The sequence below is a fragment of the Nicotiana tabacum genome, chromosome 4 (genome assembly GCF_000715075.1).
Source record: "Nicotiana tabacum cultivar K326 chromosome 4, ASM71507v2, whole genome shotgun sequence".
NCBI classification, from domain to species: domain Eukaryota; kingdom Viridiplantae; phylum Streptophyta; class Magnoliopsida; order Solanales; family Solanaceae; genus Nicotiana; species Nicotiana tabacum.
Genome location: NC_134083.1, coordinates 67,413,370 through 67,434,405, shown reverse-complemented (window position 1 = coordinate 67,434,405; position 21,036 = coordinate 67,413,370). Strand labels below are relative to the sequence as shown.

The window sequence follows — 21,036 nt, the reverse complement described above, 5'->3', positions numbered from 1 at the left end:
TTGACGAGCAAAATCACTGAAGTTTATTTGAGTTCATAGTGACTTTTCAGAGAGAGAGAGAGAGAGAGAGAGAGAGAGAGAGAGAGAGACAGAAGTCTCTAGGTCTTTTCTATTTTGCTCAAAAGTTCAAAAATGAAACTGTTGCCCTACCAGATATTTTGTTCCTCCTATCTATAAGTGGGTCCGTCCACCAATTACTCTACAGACTAAAATAAATACAATGTGGGCTTCTGGGCCCAATAGCAAAAGAAAGAAATTAGCCCAATTTGTTAAGTGATATCATTTTCTTGTATCTCAACAAAATTTGCTATAAAATTCAAATATAGCTACGAATGATAAATTTACTAATTTAAATATTTGATTTGTCGCGTAATTTTTCCCAAAGAAAAATAAAGAACGAAACCGAAGTTGAAATGGACCCAGTGAAGGCCCGTTAGACGGATCCGATCTAAGCAGGCCCGTGTTTAGTCCAGAAGCATCTACAGGGGGAAAATCTGAAAATACAAATATTCCCCCGGTGAACAGCCACCCCCTTTCTCCCGTCGGCGACATCTAAGAGCCGAAAGCCGCGTAAAAGACATCGTCATTTGCGTAGCGAAACACAGAAAGAGAGAGAAAATGGTAACTTCATCGGTTGTGAACACATACCCACTGTCCAGTTATACATTTGGTACTAAGGAGCCCAAAATGGAGAAGGATACCTCCGTCGCCGATCGCCTTGCTCGTATGAAAGTCAAGTAATAGTTTCTTCTATTTTTATTTAATTTTTGTATTTGAAATTCTGCTAGCCTAGATTCTTCCAGATAACTAGATCAAAATTTCTTAAACCCTAGGTAAAACCTTGACGCTACATTGTTTTTTTTTGGAATTTAAGAACCTGTTGTTTACAATGTGATTTGCAGCTATTTTAAGGAGGGCATGAGGACTAGTGTCGAAGGAATTCTGTTGGTATGCTTTTGCCCTAGATTCTTAATTATGTTTGTTTTGTCACATCTAGTTATTAGGAACTCCTTAGCTGTCGCTAAACTGCACAAAGTGAGCACCGTCTTGTGCTTGATTCAAATGTTAGCTCAGTCTGTTGATATTGAGATTTTTAGTCCTTGGTTAGCCTAATAGTTGTTTCTTTGACATCGCATATGCTTGTCCAGTTGTTATCACTTATAGAAAAAGGGAGCGGTCAACATTTTAACTCTCTTGCATAGCTTTTGTATGCATTTGTTTGCATAATGCTTTTGAGATGTATATCCAAGCAAATATCCTTGCTTGTAAACGATGATCCTTCCATTATGTGCCTAAGATTTGCATTGACTTAGCCAAAAGAATGACCAAACTTTCTAAATTTTGGTCTCAATTCAGACATCGATTTCTTAATCTATTTAAAGTAAAATTTAGGCAATTCATACATTAAAGAAGTATAAGTTGCAGTTTTTTTATACTTTTGCTATGCATCTTCTTGATTTTATTTAATGAAATTATCTTACTTCATAAAAAAAAGTTATAACTTTTATATTTAAAAATATTTAAACAACATATGAAAGAGTTATAATCAAAGAAAAAGCTGCTTGAATTCCCAAATAGTAATAGTACCATATAAATTGGAATGCAGAGAGTATATGGAAGTGTTTTTTTGCAGGAGAGAGATTAAGTAAATGGTGAAGCAATATGACCTTCGTCAATGGGTTTATTTCAACTGGAAAAAAAAGAGATCCTTCTAGTAACTGGTTTTAATGTGAGCTAATTAGCGGAAGTAGAATCACTTGGCTCATTAGGAGCTCGTCCTCGTTCAAAGGATTGGGTTATGGTCACTAGATATTGACCTTTGTTTCGTTAGCTATCTTAGTGAAAATAGCCATCAACAGAGGGTACTTCATGCATTCGGTGGGCCTCCATTTTCTGGTCCTATTTAGCCGAAACCACGGCGAGCGAAGGTGTTAAAATGGGTATGAGATATACCTCATGGAAGGAAGTTGTCCTGAAAGACCTTTAATCTCTCGGAGTCCATGCAGACTTAGCGAAAAATATGATACAAGGGAAGAAAAAGATCTCTATAGACGATACCAATTAGTTGAGAATATGTTTTAGTCACGGTAATACATTTGCTTTAGGTTTTATGTTTTTTAGGAGAGCATGATCCGAGATTTTTATGCAAGTGGAAAATATAGGGAACTTCTAGAACTTTTTACTTTTATTTTTATCTTGTATAATGTTGTCTGAGATGAATTTAAATGCAAAAACATGGTTAGTGAGGATTGATATAGTCGATCCCAACTTGTTGGGAACTAAGGTATAGTTGTTGGATAGCTTGCTTTTGGAATCTAGATCAGTTGTGGCCATTTGAATAAATGAAAAAGTGTTATTAAGAGAAAAGGTTCATAAAATACTACATAGTGTTCCTTATTTGGAAAAAAAGAATGCTACGTAGTGTTCCCATTCCCGGGTTTAAAAGTATAAAAAGTTGGGTACTAGACTTTTAATTTTTGGTTGATTTAGACATGCACCTAGAACGTCTAAAACTTTCAAATGATCTGTTCCACAGTAATTTTTGCTTATAGAAATATGATTGTTGGGTCTCAAGCTTTCTGAATGGGAGGACAAAACAATAGGCTTCATGCAACCCAAGTTTCAACTTTATTTTGGGCTATCTATAGTTGTGAAAGTAGAAGACATATATACTCGCCCAGTTAAGATCATTAGGGTTGTTTCTTCTTTCACTTGTTTCACAAGACAATTCATAGTATTGATACAATCATTTTTTTAATACTCCATAAAGAATCTTTGGACATCGATGCAGTCTAAATCTTAATTCAAGAGACAAGTTTACACAATATATATTAACTGGTTAAATTTTGGCACATAACTCTAGCTGATTAGTTAGAAGTTTGCTTTGTGATTTGGAGTTTTATTCTGTCAAGCAGAATTAGGATGATGTGCTGTACGTGTCGTTGGAATTCACAGGTACAAGAACATAATCATCCTCATATTCTTCTTCTGCAAATTGGGAACACATTCTGCAAACTTCCAGGTGGACGCCTGAAACCAGGAGAGAACGGTATGTTTTTGTTTTTGTTTATGCTCCACTTGTTCTTGCTTGCATTTCTGGCGTCATGAATTTTTTGCTAAGCTTTGACAGGGGATACTAGCATTTCTTTTCTCATTTTGCAGAAATCGAGGGTTTGAAAAGGAAACTCTCCAGCAAACTTGCAGCTAATTCTCCTGGTCTTCAGCCAAATTGGCAGGTACATTGTTGAGTGTTTCAATTTTTGTAGTTTCTTTTCCTTTGGTGTGGAAGAAGGAGAAAAAGGGGTTGGGATTAAGGTATTTAACATGTCACATCGCATGACAATTTACTCTACTATAGAACTTAAGACGGTGATAGATATGGAATAAGTATGGCTTCGGGCATCTTTTGATGGTATAAATGTGAAAGCTTGTTGAACTGTTAATTTTGAAGTTTACACCAGAAAGCTGGTCTATTATAGTTTCTGCCTACATTAGCAGCTGTGCAAGTGATATAACAAAATATTTTGTTGGTCTCTTTGGTGGTTTACCTGTTTTGTCTGAAAAGATTGACCTCTCTGTAAGTGGCTAAGTTTTTCGTATTGAGAGAATTATGCTTTATACGACTTAACAAATCTAAGGAGAGACGATGTTGGATTGTCGTGGCTCTGGTTATATGTTTTCTTTTTCTTTTTGGAGAATCGTTTGTGTACTGCCGTTTATAATTGGTGATCTTGAGAGTTCTAGTTTATTTTCAAAAAACATTTTATTACCTGAAGCAAACGAGCTTCTATTTGACTAAACTCATGACAAACTTTCATAGCTTCCTATAAGGTTCCATCTATCTAACCAATGGTCGTCATTCAAGTGTTTTATCTATTTCTCCTCTCTTAAAAATATTAGTTAATGTTTTTGTGGTGATCTCACTTTTGTCAATGCAGATTGGTGAGTGTGTGGCCATCTGGTGGAGGCCAAACTTTGAGACTATAATGTATCCATATTGCCCTCCACACATAACAAAACCCAAGGTACAGTAGTATTAGAGTTTTCCTAAGAAGCATGATCTCTTCTCTTGCTTTATTTTCTTCCATTTTTTTTGGGGGGGGATTGATTTAGAGGAGAAAGCAGATATCCACTTTTTGGAATACAAGGAATTCGAGACCTAATTATATTCGAATATGCAACCAAGCATGATAGAAGGGAAAATCCCTGTGTATGGGGTGTTGAAGCAGGGCCTTGGTTCCTCTTTTGGTGAATGACCTTTTTTTTTTTTTTGGACTTTTTGTGGGCCGTGCAGGAGTGTAAGAAGCTCTTTGTTGTTCATCTATCTGAAAGAGAGTACTTTGCAGTCCCAAAAAATCTGAAGCTTCTTGCTGTGCCATTGTTTGAACTTTACGACAATGTTCAGGTATAACCATTAATCTTCTCCGTTGCATTATAATATGTTTTCCCCAAGTATAATGCCTATATATCCTGTAACACTCAGTGTTGTGCTGACTGGCGGTCTCAAGTGCCTGTACAGCACCATTTATGTAAACCATCTTAGTAAATGGTTGTCATTCTATTGATACTCTCTCAACTCATTGCAGAGATATGGTCCCGTGATATCCACAATTCCCCAACAGCTTTCCAGATTCCAGTTCAACATGATCCATCCGTAGATTAGTTTTATGGACATTCAGGAGCTCCTTCTGGCATACAATTGCACAAGACATAAGATTTTTAGTTGAGGTCCCATATTTTGAGAATGATAACCCTATTTTCTGACATGAATCTCTCATTTCCAGTAGGCATATGGACTGATTTTCGTGGATGTTTATTTGTTTTCGATTGGCTTATTTCTGATGGACATCCTAGGTGAATTGTTGAAAGCTTGTTTGCTTGCCTGTTGTAATGTACGATATTAACTCATTGCTGTGTATTTTTGGTTTTTGAATGTTCCCATGTAAGATGGAATAGCACTGCTATGTTTCATTTGTTCACTGAGGCTCTTGGACATAGCTGTACTTAGTGATCTCCTAGGATAGCGCCTTTTGAGTTTGTATTTTGGGCATCAAACTTGTGCCACTTTCATTTCATCATACTCAAGCATGAGATCCAGGTCCTTCACATCATTCCAGTGAAGAACTCTTTTGTATTGGCATCAATAGAAAGAAGGTTTGCAAACATAAATTTGTCTTCCCATCAAGTTCCAATGGAACTCGACTTGTAATTTTTTTTTCTTCATGTAAGGGCTTTATCATTCTGTCAACTATCCCCCAAATGATTGAAATGCTTGCACAGATTTGTCGAGGCTTGTAATTTAATTAGTCGAGATGTACTTTTTACGGCAGTAATGTTGTATGTTTGAACCTTACTGAATCTACCATCTACTCAATCTTTACCTGGTACAAGGCATTTGTATTACCTGTCACTTTGCAGAACTCAATTGCTCGTTGAGCCATCTTTCGCTTATTTTCTTGACATCTCATGGTTGGGGTGTTCAAGGACAGTGTTTTCTGTATCGCTATAATCCTATGTAAATCACCATTTGCTCTTATGTCTTGATTAGGTAATTTATCAGTAGGAAAAATATGGGCAATTCTCTTTAGTCAGTAAGCTCTATATATGTTTCCAACTTGTTAAGTTAATGACATACTAAAATAGTGACACTAACGAATTACAGAGAATACATTCCGATCATATTGGTATAAACCGACTCAGATAATAGCATGCAAAGCTTTTTTCCATTTACGTGTTTATCTCATGTTCCTATGAAGCACATTTTGTTATTTAAAGGAAGGAGAGATCTTGTTATGAAGCACATTTTGTAGTAGATGCTGCGCAAAAACTATTGCGCCTTAACCTAATTTCTTACAACTTGTTTGGATGGTTGTTACGTATCGTTTCATAATGTATCGTATCGTATTATATTATATTGTACTGTATCGTTTGATAAATACAATGTTTGGATAGATTGTGTCGTTTGTCATCGTTTCATGATATCACACACCAGCACTATGAAGAATAAACTTGCAATATTATAAAGAAAAATTATGATACAAAGTAAAATTACTATATAAAAAAGTAGGGTAAACGATAAAATAAAATAATTTAATAATAATGAAGGGTGAGATTGAGATAAAAAGACAAGGTAACGACGCGACCACACTAAATCGGTCGTTACATAGATTGGCACATTTCGTCGTTATGTAACGACGGATTTAACGATACGATACAATAAAATTTAAGTGACAATCAAAATAAATATTATATTTAAAGTAATAATACGATACAATGCAATGGGTAACAACCCTCCAAACAAGCTGTTAGTGGATTGCTAATACCTGGCCTTATATTTTCTCTCATTTGCTCTGCATTACGAGCTTCGTATAGAGCTGTGCAAAGTTCACCTTTAGCCCCCTTTTAATATGATGAGAAAAAGGGGCCCAATCTATTCTCGATATCAACACTACTACACCTTTTTGGGTGTATAGCTCTGTTGATAACATAATGGTCGTAGATTCAGGTCTCGTAAGCTTCAAAGGTGACTCTTTGGCGTTTAGCCCAAGTCACTTGTATAGGTTGGGTGCTTGAGCGCATCTTTCTCATATCCATTGAGGCTTTCATTTCACGTTTTGCAGGTTTGACGCTGTTTATTATGATATACGAGTTCGATAAAGAGTACTAGCGGTGTATAAAGGGAACCGACAAACCTTACCAAACTGATAATTCCGAATCAAACTGAGAAGAAAAATTCAATTATGGTTCGGTTTGATTTGGTTTTAACTAAAAAAAGTCAAACCGAAACCAAACCAACCCGACATTACATGTATAAAAGTTTTAAATATATTTAACACATAAAAATATTTGTTGTAGCGTAGTTTAAAAATATTTCTTAAACATTTTCATAATTTTATCTTTTAACATATTATTTTAAACTTGGACTTATAATTCTTGGATGCTACAATAAGTTTTAGAGTCAATATTAATGCTAATAAAAGACATTCAATTAAATTGTACTAGGAATGACAATAGTGTTGGATATCTACTTTTTTACTTTTTTCATGGTTTAGATAAAATACACAACTTATTTTTTTTTTATAGTGTTTAGTCATGTAAAAATAGTACTTGTTAGTCGTACTTATTTTAGCAACTTAGTAATTTTAGATTATGTTTATTTTCATTATGGCTTATTAATAATATTTTTTATGCGATTTTATTATATTTATTGTTGAATATTTTAGTATAATGCCATAGCTCATCTCATATTTTTTGTTATTTTCTTAAAAAACACCTTGTATAGTTATCCCTTACTAGGATCAAAGAAATATTTGGAGCACATATTATATGTTTTGTGCTATGAAGACTTTATGAATTTTTTTTTGAAATAACCCGAAAAATCCGACTTTTATTGGTTTGGTTTGGTCTTTAGATTTAATAACCCGACACAATTGATTTGGTTTGGTAATAAAAACATGAACCAACCCGACCTATATACACTCTAAAGAGTACATAGGGGAAAACTCCCGATGATATGTCTTCAATTATTATTACTTCCAACTACTTACAAGTGTGTAGACCAAGACTAGTTGCTAATATTCTAACGAAATCTGTTAGTTTAATCAATCCAAATTATTAGACAACTTGTATATCTGATTCACATGGAAGGGAAAAAAAATAATATTTCATGAAGATGCAGTTATATTATTTGACAACGTTACTTCTTGGGACATCATATTTTATCTGATATCAAAACCATGTGTGCTCAATATTTTCAAAATCTTTCGTTTTCGCAGCACAAATACAATTGATTGTTTTTGCATGGTTGCTAATCAAATTTATATGTTACCTTTTGCATAATTGCATTAGGTGCTAATTCAGCATATTATATTCTTGGCAACTTTATATTTGGAGTTGCAGTTGGATGATGCAATGATTTCATACTTCTTCTTAGTTCATATTTTAGTTTACAGGTTTTTGTACCTCTACGTTAGTTCCCATATTCATATGTTAAGTTTTGGCAGAACTATATTACTGGATATTACGTGTTGTCATATCTTATTATACTGAATTATTGTATGCTAGAATTTCCATTTCATATTGAACTTTTCGAGCTAATGAAAGAAAACCAAACCAAGGGTCAACATCGCTCACTGTGTTTTACTAAGTTAAGCAACTAATCATATGTTTTGTCAGAAGCTTAACAGACAATTAGTGAATAAAGCATTGGCATATCAGAAAGATGACCGATATGATTAAATACTCCCTCTGTTCCCATTTAGTTGTCGGGTTAAATTTTTATACCATCTTTAAGAAAATATTAATTAAATAAATTATTTGACTAATCTACCCTTATTATTAATTCTTTAATCTTTGACGACATAAATCTTTATCGATAAATAAGAAGCTCTATTTAATCATGTGCCTCTTAATTCTAGAACATTCAATAATAAGAGTATAATTGGAAAAATTAATTAATTCTTTCTTAATTTTCTCATACTGACAAGTATTTTGGGAACAACTATGTTTAGTTAATAACTATCTATAACAACTAAATGTAAACAAAGGGAGTATATCTTTGTTAGGTTTGGGTATAGCATTAGTTCTCATGCCTTTCATTATGAATGCAACTTGAAGTAAGAAAACGCAGTCTCTTATATATTTTATTGAATTAACCACATAAAAGTGTTTAAAATTGGATTAAGTAGCACGAAATCGAGTACAAGGGATTGAAGCTAGTAGGGCAACAACTGTACCCATTCAATTCACATGGAGTAGAAAACAGGCTAATATTTGCATGAAATCAATATAATATATGGTATGAGGTGGATTTTGAAATAGAAAATTTCGTTATTTCCAATTGTTTAATGTTCAACTGCTGGCAAACGTTTAAAATTAATGGAAAACTTGCATCTATTTTAACAGCCAATTATTGCAGGCAACTGAAAACAGCACGGAATTTGACTCATAAAACCTATATCCACTTCAGAATTTTTTGTGTGGGAATTAAATGCTTCGAGGAATCGTAATACTTTATGAGCAATTACGCACGATTAGGGGTCGCAAACGGGTCAGGTCGGGTCGGATATGAGCGAGTCAAAACAGGTAATTTAAAAACGGATAAATTATCTGACCCGATCCATATTTGAGACGGATAAAAAACGGGTTATCCGGCGGATAATATGGACCATGACTTCTTGAATATGATCAATTTTGGGAGAATTCCTAATATCCCAAACTTGAGGAACCCCCAACTTGAGACTTTACAAATGTAAAAGTTAAATACATTAGTTATCCATTTGGTTAACCATTTTCTAAATGAAGAATATGGTTCTTATCCATATTCGACCCGTTTTTAAAAAGTTCATTATCCAACCCATTTTTTAATGGATAATATGGGTGTATAACTGTTTTCTTTTAACTATTTTGCCACCTCTACGCACGATATATATGCAAGTCTACTTGCCCGGCCATACCAACACGCACAAGGAGTTAAAGGGCTTTGCTTGCTACTCACTATTCAGGATAATAGATATTTGTTTTGAGATGTTTATTAACTACAATTAATAAGCTAAAATTATGACTAAGTAAGATTGATCATAAAAAAACAGAGAGTTGAACTAAGACGATTTGTTATCACTATGAGAAATAAGGATCGTGATAAAATAGGTGCAAGACAATTATTCAAGATCTATCTCTATTAAATTCACTTTTAATGTTCTAATGAGTATCATGAATTCATCAGATGATTAGATCTTAAGGTCGCGATTCTTCTCTCGAATGAACCTAAATTTTATGAGATAAACTAGTAAAAAGCATTATGAAGATATGCAAGAAAAATATTAATGGATTGTCTCGAGGAAAACGTCTATCCAGTATTCTCCTAATTTGATTTATTCAATAATTCAAGAAACTCTTTCGATTACTTAGAAGAATTACTAAATTAAACCAAACAAAATACTGTAAAGATAATCACCAAAATATTTCTCTTTCGATTAAATAAACTGATGATAAATACGTAATCAATTCAAATCTCCATTAACGAATTCAAGTAATTAAACAAGAATTAATCCACAAATAACAGTTAAAATACCATATTCGTCAAAGTCTTAGAGAAGAACTACGCCATAGATATGAAGAAATTTATCATAAATAGGTTCAAAGACAAACAATATTAAATTTAACGATTCGATACAAACTCACATTTTACATCGATTGTTGGTTGAAATTTTATAAAATCTCGTGTCTCCTTGCCTTAATCGCTCTCCAAGGTTCTCCAAAGTTGAGTTCCCTTCAAAAAATATATTTACAATGTGTTTATACAGCGTTGGAGTAGTCTTCGACTAAAATACCCATAATAGAGTGAAGTGGGACTACACGGGTCAAAATTGACTTGTCATGTCGTGGCTCACTCGTGGCACACAATATGATAACGGACTAGTTCAAAAGTTTTCTTGATGCCTGATGAAGTTTGATTCCGGAACCAAAGTATGGTTCATTTGGACTAAAGAGACAAAAATATATTTAAAAAAAATTGGGCACCATTTTATATATAGTGCGGTTATACACCGCGTTATATATAAAATGTGGCCCCACCAATAATTTTTGCACTTAACTGACCCATCAATAATTCATATGGGTACAATACCTATTATGCATGCGCTATATATCCACTAATTGCACCCCCCTGCCTGTTTTTTTTTCTTATTTAAGGAGGTTCTGAATTTGATAAAAATCCATAAATCTATTCAGCATCCTTCAAGTTTTCCGAAATATTTGTTTCGTTAAGTTATTTTGCATTTTGTCATAATGTCCGAAGAGCGAAAAATTAGGATTTCATTATATTGGGAGGGGGAGGGGAAAGGTTGTGGCGGAGAATAACTCAGTACGCTATAGTTGTTATCCACAGTGTCATGTTAAGTTGCCACTTACAATGGAGTACGATATATTGGTATCGTTGTTATGTAAAAAAATAATTGTGAGCAAACGTTCGGTGAATATTAAAGTAACCGAAAGATATCCGTATCATGTTACTCCGTAAGGGGTTGCTTGTTATGCTGAGTTTAACATCGAAGACGATGAAACTCTGACAGATTTTTGAGGAATCTGGATGAACACCGGGAACTTCTTGTGATAAAAATATTGGAAATGTACGTTAAGGCGGAAGACGTTCGCAATAATAAGGTTTCGCAAAGTAGGGATATCCCTCAATTATCAGGTGATTATTTTGGAACAGTTTTAGCCGAAGAGGTTTCGGGTAAAAGTGTTTGGCATGATCTAAACTTATCTCCACGGGCGAATGAGGACCGAGGACATAATTTCTCCCTAAGTTTACATAATCTACAAGCCGAGTGGTAAACTTCAATTTTTCTTTATGTTACAATATTTATTTTTATGTATTGAATTTGTATTAACACTCGTATATTTCACAAGGGGTACCGGCCATATATGAATTTTACAAGTTATGAACTAATGGAGAACTGGAATATGACTAGTTTTGGTATGTTGGATCATGGTGGTCCATCCGGGAGTCATCACCAATAGGATAGTGTGCATCATGGGGTATCAACACATTATGATTTGTAACTGAAGTGATAAAGTTTATATATAAAGTTTGGATGAATTTGACAAACTCATTATTTTATTGGCTGTGCAGTGAAAACGAACAACTTGAAGGTTCAGTCCTTACTTAATTGCCCAAAGATGACATATTTAAACGGGATCTGACAGATGCTCAGAGTCAGGAAGATAGTAGTGATTATGACAACAATACTGATGAGTCTGGAGATGACACACCCTTCTCTGATGAGGGTGATGATGATGAGGCCGAGAATGATGAACCTGATTTGACGAGAGAGCATGCTCCACCTCCCATTAGACGAAGAGTGTACGAGTCCCATGTGCCGTTTTATTCAAGGGAGATTCCCTACCTTGATCGATTGCCAAGTATGCCGGATGTAGATGCCCTCACAAGGGATCTTGACGAAATCCGGACAGCAATGTGGAATGAATCTAGAGCAACGGTGCTGTCAAAGGGCATGCTTTTTGCTGATAAAGCGTGCCTAAACAGGGCGGTGCGAATGTACAACATAAAAGAGTGTCGTGAGATTGTAGTTCATGAGTCATCTCCGGATGTATACAAGGTTATTTGTCATAGATGATTTTAAGGTTATAATTGGATGCTGCGTGCGAGAAAGTTGAAAACAAATATGTGGATTGTGGGTAAATACATTAGCACCCACAATTATGAAATGGACACATTCAGTGGGAATCATTTTAACTTGAATGTTGACTTGATTTCTCTTGTGTTGATTCTACACATTGAAGCGTCCATACGGTACATGATCAAATAGTGTATAACATCTTTTCACCAGGTATATGGGTGTACCATTACCAAAAGAAAGGCATTTCACGGGTGCAAACGTGCGTTTGAAATTATTTATGGTAACTGGGATAAGTCCTTTGCATCTCTATCCAGGTACATGGCCGCATTGAAACACTTTAACCCTGGAACTGTTGTTGAATGGAAGCTTGAGCGGAGTCCGAGAATACCGAAACATATATTCAAATATGTGTTATGGGCATTTAATGTGTAGATGAAACGTGTGCATCCCCGGTCGCCACCGCTCTATCATAGCCGTGATCAACACCCAGTCGAACTGCAACCGGCCGATCTCTACGATCCTGTAGAAATCCGTATCCTGAAGGCGTCTAACTATACGGGGATGGAGTGGGTGGGCCCTAATGAACTCCCACATATCGTCTATACGTCTGAGGCGGAATGTCTGAGACAAACACTGCCCATCCCATATGTATGAAGACCTATGGTTGGCCTATAGCAACAGTAGCTCTAGAGATACAGGTCCGGGATGCACAGGGGGAACCTCCATGAAGATGTTTGTAAATTTAACAATATTAATTAAAGTATTTTTCTTTTTAATTGCTTAACATCTTTAAATATATATGCGCGCTATACCTTTATAGTTCAAATATAACGCAGTGAATAACCGCACTATACCTTAACGGAGAAAACTGTCGCTAAGGTATAGCATGGTATATAACCGCGTTATATATAAAATGGTGCCCAATTTTTTTTTAAAACATATTTCTGTCTTTTGAGTCCAAATGAACCATACTTTGGTTCTGGACTCGATGAAGTTTTGGCCTAACACCTAGTTGTGCACAATGGGTGTCACGTCGTGATGGGCCATTTTTCTAGCCTAGAACTTTTTTCTTTCACTTTTTATATGGGTATTCAGTTTTCAAACCCCAAACTCAATTAACTTAATTTTTTGAACTTCTACTCAGACTTTAAAGTTTTATTTTATCCAACTTATCTCAAAAAAATATATCTTAACTTGGAATCTCAACCTACACAACAGAAATCACGTAACGAGTATAAATTCTTTATATTTTAGCTCAAACACAATTAAAATATAGCCAATAATATGTGAAATATAGCCAAAAATAAGTATTTTCAGTCCACCATCAAAAGGGCGAAAACACTTTTTGTAGGAAGACTTGTATTGGCTTCTAAAATATGCACGATATTACTGGTCCCTCTTTGTCTATATCATTTTACATGTCGTAGATTGGTATTTTTCCCTTTTAATAAAGTTTATGGCCAGACAACTTGTCTTTTTTCTGCACATTACATGGGGGTTTCAGTTAAGTAATCTAAACAATCGTTCAATCAATCGCATAAACTAAAAGTAACTGGCGAACGTATAATTCATGAATAATATGCGTATAATTAGAATATAATCTATGTATACCGAATAGAAAAAGTAAACAGTAAATGATGACTCTTATTTATATAAAGATCCGTTGAGTTAGCTCGGGGTTGTGGAGTTCTAAAATATTACCTTCTATCTTAAGTTTAATGTTTTCATTTTTTATTTTTAAGGGTGATATATTTGAAGGAAAGTATTTTAGTATAAATCCCCGATCTTTATAATTTTCACATATCTTCACACTTAAAGTAAGCTAGCAAATACCCCTATATATAACAGTAAAAAATCTATTTTAACTATAATAAAAAAACTATTCCTGTATTAATTTGACTATAAATTCTAATTAAATACGAGCTAAATAAACTCGTAAATATCAAATCCTATATATCTTTGATTTTTTACCATAACTTTAAATTAGTTTTTCAACATTGTCCCGTAATAAAAAGTTATATACACCTTTTATTTACTTGGAGTACTTTTCTCCAATCTTCCATGTGTTGACGCATTTCTCACCAACTTTCAATTTTGTTAATGCAATTGTCTTCTGCTTTTATTTGTTGGAGTACATCTTTCTAATTCTCTTTTTTTTTTTTTTTTTTTGTGTAGGAGCACTGTTCTCCAACATCTAATTGTTGATGCACTTCTTATAAACCTTCAATTTTTCTCTTCAACCCTCAAATGTTGGGATACATCCTTGAAACCTTTTTTTTCTTTTGATTTGGAATACTTCTTTTCCACTTTCAATTGTTGATGCATTTCTCATCAACCTTCAATTGTTGAAATATTTTCTGTTCAACCATCAATTATTTTTGTTAGAGTACTTTCTCTCCAGCCTTTCAATTATTGAGTCACTTTCTCTTCAACTTTTAATTGTATGTTTACTTCTCTATAACTTTTAGAGAAGATTTTCCTCCTTTTGTGCATATTTATCTACACCTCTTTTAACTTGTAATATTTTTCTATCATTATATATATATATATATATATATATATATATATATATATATATATCATTGAAAGGTTTTGTTAAAGAAATTATAACTCACACGTTTATTGATGCTCGCTGATAACAATAAAGTGATATGAATTTCTACTAAGATCTTAGAAGTTCTAATACTAATATGAGAAAAAATATTTTATTAAAAATCTCCGAAAGCTCTTCAAAATTCTGCTCTGATACCAGTTTGAAGGATTGAAATATCCTAAAAAATAATTTGGGCACAAGTAAAAAATTTTAGCAAAGTCTTTATAGAAGAAATAACTCCAATTTTAGTGGCTTCGTAAAAATATTAACTACTTGCTCTTTAGTCTTGCAATAATCAATAATTATCTCCTTATCTTGAACCGAGTCACAAATGAAGTAAAATTTGATGTTAATGTGTTTGCTACGCCCATGAATAATTAAATTCTTTGTTAAATCAATTGTCTATCACAAAATATTTTCATAAGACTGTTTTGCTTGTGTTGATGAAATCCAAGCTACTTCTTAACTATAATGCTTGTGTAGCGCTACTTGTTGCCATATACTTTGCTTCAGCTATTGACAAAGCAAAAACTTGTTACTTTTTGAAAGACCAAGAAAATATATCAGAACTGAAATAAAATGCAGTGCCGCAATTTTTTTTTGTATTGCATCACCAACCCTTTTTATTGTGTCGGACCTTATTTACTGATTATTGTTATTGCTTTTCATCTATTTTCTGGTTCTTATGATGCTATCATTATTTTTATGATTTTCTGTTGATGATACTGATATATTGTCTCTTTTCGTCTTCTTGAACCGAAGGTCTATCGGAAACAACCTCTCTCCTTTCTCGGGGTAGGGGTAAGGTATGCGTATACAATACCCTCCCCTGATCCCACTTGTGAGATTTTACTGGATTGTTATTATTGTTGTTGTTATTGTATCACCAACCAATTTGCAAGATTATGTTGTTAGTGATGACACTGATTGATCTGACAAAGATATTATAAATTTTGACTTTATTTGTAGATTATGATCGGGTTACTTTTGAGAAAATCGTTACAGACGGTCGATGAGTTTATGCAATGAATGAAGAAATTCATACTGTAGGCATCAAAATTTAATTAGATTTAAATTCATAGTTATTTGGATTATATTTTAAATTCAATATATATTAGTCCAAAAAAATATTGTGGGCTAATATAATTGGATTAATTATATAAATTCAATATATATGGATTAAATAAATAAGTTTTAATCCATTAGGCTAGCCCATTTAATTGGGCTAAAGTGATGAGCTCACTTCATTAAGTCCAAGATGTCATTTTTCTAGAGGCCCAGTTTGGTGCCACGTGTCAAATGACGTGGCATGCCAAGTCAAGCGGAAGAGCCAATAAGATCATGCCACGTGTCAAAATGACAAGGCATGCCAAGTCATATTAAAAGGCTAATGAAATCATACCACATGTGCAAGTAACATGTTTTGGCCAATCAAATGCGGCCATGTCACACTTCAATTTGATTGGTCGAAAAGAGTTTGTTCTTATCACAACTTCTCCCTTCCACAACTATAAATAGGGGTCTTCATAACCCAGAAAAGACACCAGAAGTTATAACAAGAAGCAAGAAAGAGCTCGTGGATCAAACGCTGCAAATTCCTCCACGAGTTTAATGCTTTAAGCAATCAAGTTCAAGTTCAAGAAATAAAGTTCAAGCTCAAGAACAAAGAACTTCAAGCTCAAGCAATCAAGTTCAAGCTCAAGAACGAAGAACAAGTCAAGATTCAAGGAGTACGAGTTTAAATCAAAGTTCGTGCTAGTTGAATTCAAGATCATCGTTCGTAGAAACAAATATAGATTCAAGATCAAGCTCAAAGGCCCTTGAATTTATTTACTATTGGAAAGAAGAATCAGAGGATTCATGGAGATTGTACACTCAAATTACCTGAAATCGAGCTGCGATGAGACAACCACGTGAAGGTTTGGGATACAAGCAACCGTCACCGGTGCGCATCTCCATAAGAAGGGCAAGCAGTAATTATATCACTGTAGAAGATGAATCTGCCGCTTCTAACAAGCCTTCTGTCTTTGATCGACTAGGAAAATCAACTGTGAGGACTTTCGTGTTTGAGAGATTGGGTCCATTAAAGAAGGGGAACAAGTTTCAGAGAAATTTTCAAAGCATAAGAATGCCTGCTTCGCCCAAAATCCAGAAGATCTCTAGGGATTTCCAAAGTTTGGTTCCTTCTAGAATGAGGCGAAAAATAAAACTTGTGGTTTCATGTAAAGAAGTACTGAAGGTAAAGCCATATACTGTCGTCTACACTAAGGAACGTGACGAAGATGAAGAAAGTGTGGGTTCTTTGTATCATGTTACTGTACAAGGCTAGAATGGTGTTCCATCTTCAATGGAGGATAATGCAGAATTGGAGGATGTTTTACCATGTTATCACATATCCTTCAACGATGGGGACCCTCAAGAAGATGAAGATGCAAAAGATGCTCCGCCGGAACTTGAAGAAGGGGTGAAGGCAACGATAGATGCCTTAAAAGAAGTTAACCTTAGCACTGATGAAGAACCAAGACCCACCTACCTAAGTGCTTTACTAGAAGTTGATGAAGAAAGCACTTATATTGAGTTACTCAAGGAGTTTAGGGATGTCTTTGCTTGGAGTTACAAAGAAATGCCCGGATTGGACCCTAAAGTAGCAGTCCATCACCTTGCAGTCAAGAATGGCGCTCGTCCTGTTAAGCAAGCTCAAAGGCGCTTTAGGCCGGACTTGGTTCCCCTGATCGAAACCGAAGTTAACAAACTCATTGAAGCTGGATTTATTCGGGAAGTTAAATACCCAACATGGGTTTCAAGTATTGTCACTGTAAGGAAGAAGAATTGCCAAATTTTAGTATGCGCTGACTTCAGGGATCTCAACAATGCGTGTCCCGAAGATGAATTCCCGCTCCCTATTCCAGAGCTGATGATCGATGCTACTACTGGTTATAAGGTAATGTCTTTCATGGACGGTTCGTCGGGCTATAACCAAATTCACATGGCACCAAAAGATGAAGAGCTTACTGCATTCCACACCCCAAGGGTATTTATTGCTACAAGGTAATACCTTTTGGCTTGAAGAATGCTGGTGCTACTTACCAAAGAGCTATGCAGAATAATTTGACGATCTTCTCCACAAGAATGTCGAATGCTATGTTTACGACTTGGTGGTAAAATCAAGAGAGAAGGGCGACCACTTGAAAGACTTGAGAATGGTATTTGAGTTGCTCCGGAGGTACCAACTTAGGATGAATCTATTGAAATGTGCCTTTGGAGTTACTTATGAAAATTTCCTTGATTTCATTGTCCGACATCGAGGGATCGAAATTGATCAAGCCAAAGTGGATGCCATTTTGAAAATGCCTGAGCCCCAGGATATTCATGAATTGAAAAGTCTGCAAGAAAAGCTAGCATACCTTAGAAGATTCATCTCGAATCTAGCTGGGAGGTGCCAACCATTTAGTCGTCTCATGAAGAAAGATGTTCCTTTCAAGTGGGACCAAGCTTGTAGCAATACCTTTGAAAGTATCAAAACCTACTTGATGAAGCCTCCAGTTTTAGCAACTCCTATACCTGGAAAGCGATTGATACTATACATTGCGACACAAGAAAGGTCTGTTGAAGCACTGTTGGCCCAAGAAAATAGTGAGGGGAAAGAAAACTCTCTTTAATACTTGAGCAGGATGATGACACTAAACGAGCTGAATTATTCGCCAATTGAAAAGTTGTGTTTGACGCTAGTCTTCTCAATTCAAAAGTTGAAGCACTACTTTCAAGCTCATGTTGTTCGTCTTGTTTCTAAAGCAAATCCCATCAAGTTCGTGATGTCAAAACCTGCTCTTAGTGATCGACTAGCGAGATGGTACCTCCAATTTCAACAATTCGAGATTTTGTACATCCCTCAAAAGGCTGTAAAAGGAAAAGCATTGGCAGACTTCTTGGCAGATCATCCGATACCTGATGACTGGGAGCTAACTGACGAACTACCTGATGAGGACGCAATGGTCGTTGAAGTTCAACCTCCATGGAAGATGTACTTTGATGGTGCTGCGCATCGTGGAGGAGTTGGTTCTGGCGTAGTATTTGTCATTTCCCAAGATGAAGTCTTGCCCTACTCCTTCACCTTGACACAACTCTGTTCCAATAATGTTGTTGAGTATCAAGCATTAATACTTGGGCTTGAAATGGCCGTTGATATGAAGCAATTGCATTTGCAAGTCTTTGGTGACTCCCAGTTAGTAGTAAATCAGCTTTAGGTAGTTACGAGGTCAAGAAGCCTGAACTACGCCCATATCATGATTACGCTAAAAAATTAATGGGGTGGCTCGGTGATGTGACTATTCAGCATGTGCCAAGGAAAGAAAATAAGAAGGCTAATGTTTTAGCTGCCCTAGCTTTATCGTTAACCCTGCCTGATCAAGTGCAAGTTACTGTCTGCCAAAAATGGGTAGTACTGCCGCCAAATGAGGTTAAAGGTGAAGAAAATGAACTCAAGCATCTTGTCGCGGTTTTTGAAGTTGAGAAAGAAGAATAGAGACAACCCATTATCGACTACTTATGCTATGGGATACTTCCAGAAAATTCGAGGAGAAGGACTGAAATCCGTCGTAGTGCACCTCGCTTTCTTTACTACAAAGATACTCTATACAGAAGGTCATTCGAGGGAATACTCTTGCGATGCTTAGGGGAAGAAGAATCACTCCAAGCTTTGCAAGAGGCACATTCTGGGGTATGTAGGTCACGCCAGTCTGGACCAAAGCTTCACTTTCATATAAAAAGGATGGGATATTATTGGCCAACGATGGTAAAAGATTGCTTGGACTACGCTCGAAGATGCAAAGCTTGTCAATTCCATGCGAATTTTATTCATCAACCTCCTGAAGTGTTGCACCTGACTGTTGCATCCTTGCCGTTTGACGCTTGGGGATTGTATGTTATTGGACCACTGCCAAAGTCCTCTGGCGGGCACCTACACATCTTGGCTGCAACTGACTACTTCTCAAAATGGGCTGAAGGTGTTGCTCTTAAGGAAGTAAAGAAGGAAAATGTTGCAAGTTTCATCCGAGTAAACATTATCTATCGCTTTGGCATTCCTCGTTACATAATAACAGATAATGGCAAGTTGTTCGACAATAGGTTGATGAACAAGATTTGTGATCTCTTTGGCTTCAAGCAACGTAACTCTTTGATGTACAATGCTGCCGCCAATGGTCTAGCTGAGGCATTCAACAAAACTCTATGCAACTTGTTAAAGAAAGTCATCTCCAAATCCAAACGAGATTAGAATGACCTTATGGAAGAAGATCTATGGGCATATAGGACGACTCACCGCACGCCAACACAAACGACTCCTTATTCACTCATTTATGGAGTCGAAGCCGTCTTGCCACTCGAGCGTCAAATACCTTCATTACAACTAGCTATTCAAGAAGGGATCACTGATGAAGAAAATGCTCGATTTCGATTAGCAGAGTTGGAGGCTCTTGATGAGAAGAGGTTGGAAGCTCAACAGAGTCTTGAATGTTATCAAGCTCGATTGTCTCGCGCCTTCAATAAAAGAGTTTGCCCGAGATCCTTTCAAGTAGGAGATCAAGTCCTTGCCGTACGAAGACCCATAATTACTTCCCATAAAGCTGTAGAGAAGTTCACGTCAAAATGGGATGGGCCATATGTCGTACAAGAAGCTTATCTAAGTGGGGCTTACAAGCTAGTTGATGCAGATGGCATGAGAATCGGTCCTATCAATGGCAAGTTTTTGAAGAAGTATTATCCTTGAAGTTGCTACGCTCCTTGACGCATGAGCCTAAACTACATGTTCCTACACTCCTGGCCCGCACGAGTCTAAACTGTGTATGGCCTACTACCAAAAGAAAAGGGTCTGCTAGGTTGAAAACCTCGAAAGAGGCGGCCTAGGCAAAAGTTAGGACATAAAAAAAAATACCCATTCTGAACTACGGTATGACTTGATCCTCTTCACCGAGGTACGTAGACAACTTAGAGTTTCATTCTGAGTTCAGTCGCATAAGTTCAAATGATACATAACCCCCCAATCATTGTCCGAATGAAGTACGATGGGATATAATTCATTCAATCAATATTTGAAAATCGAGCTGATATACCATTCTTCTGTTAAACTTTGGATCCCATTTGATTTAAAGGGGGCAAGACGCTATGGTAAATTGGTGTCTGCAATGGAATGATTAATATCTTCCAGGGGGCTGCCAAGCATTTGCATTGAAGTCCGGGAATTCGTTATGCCTTCATGTTATCCAAACCTTCAGGGTTTTTTTTTGGCAAGCCTTCACGACGTTT

At 35.8% G+C, this 21,036-nt stretch overlaps 1 protein-coding gene across 1 annotated transcript; it reads left to right on the top strand.

Annotated features, from left to right (window-relative positions):
• The first annotated feature begins 477 nt into the window (after positions 1-477).
• Positions 478-4,995, top strand: LOC107762129 (pre-mRNA cleavage factor Im 25 kDa subunit 2). The gene is made up of 7 exons (XM_016580456.2): positions 478-737; positions 903-948; positions 2,956-3,049; positions 3,163-3,236; positions 3,939-4,025; positions 4,295-4,405; positions 4,587-4,995. Exons 1-7 carry the CDS (start codon positions 619-621, stop codon positions 4,656-4,658), a joined length of 603 nt encoding a protein of 200 aa, XP_016435942.1. The 5' UTR covers positions 478-618; the 3' UTR covers positions 4,659-4,995.
• The last annotated feature ends 16,041 nt before the right edge of the window (positions 4,996-21,036 follow it).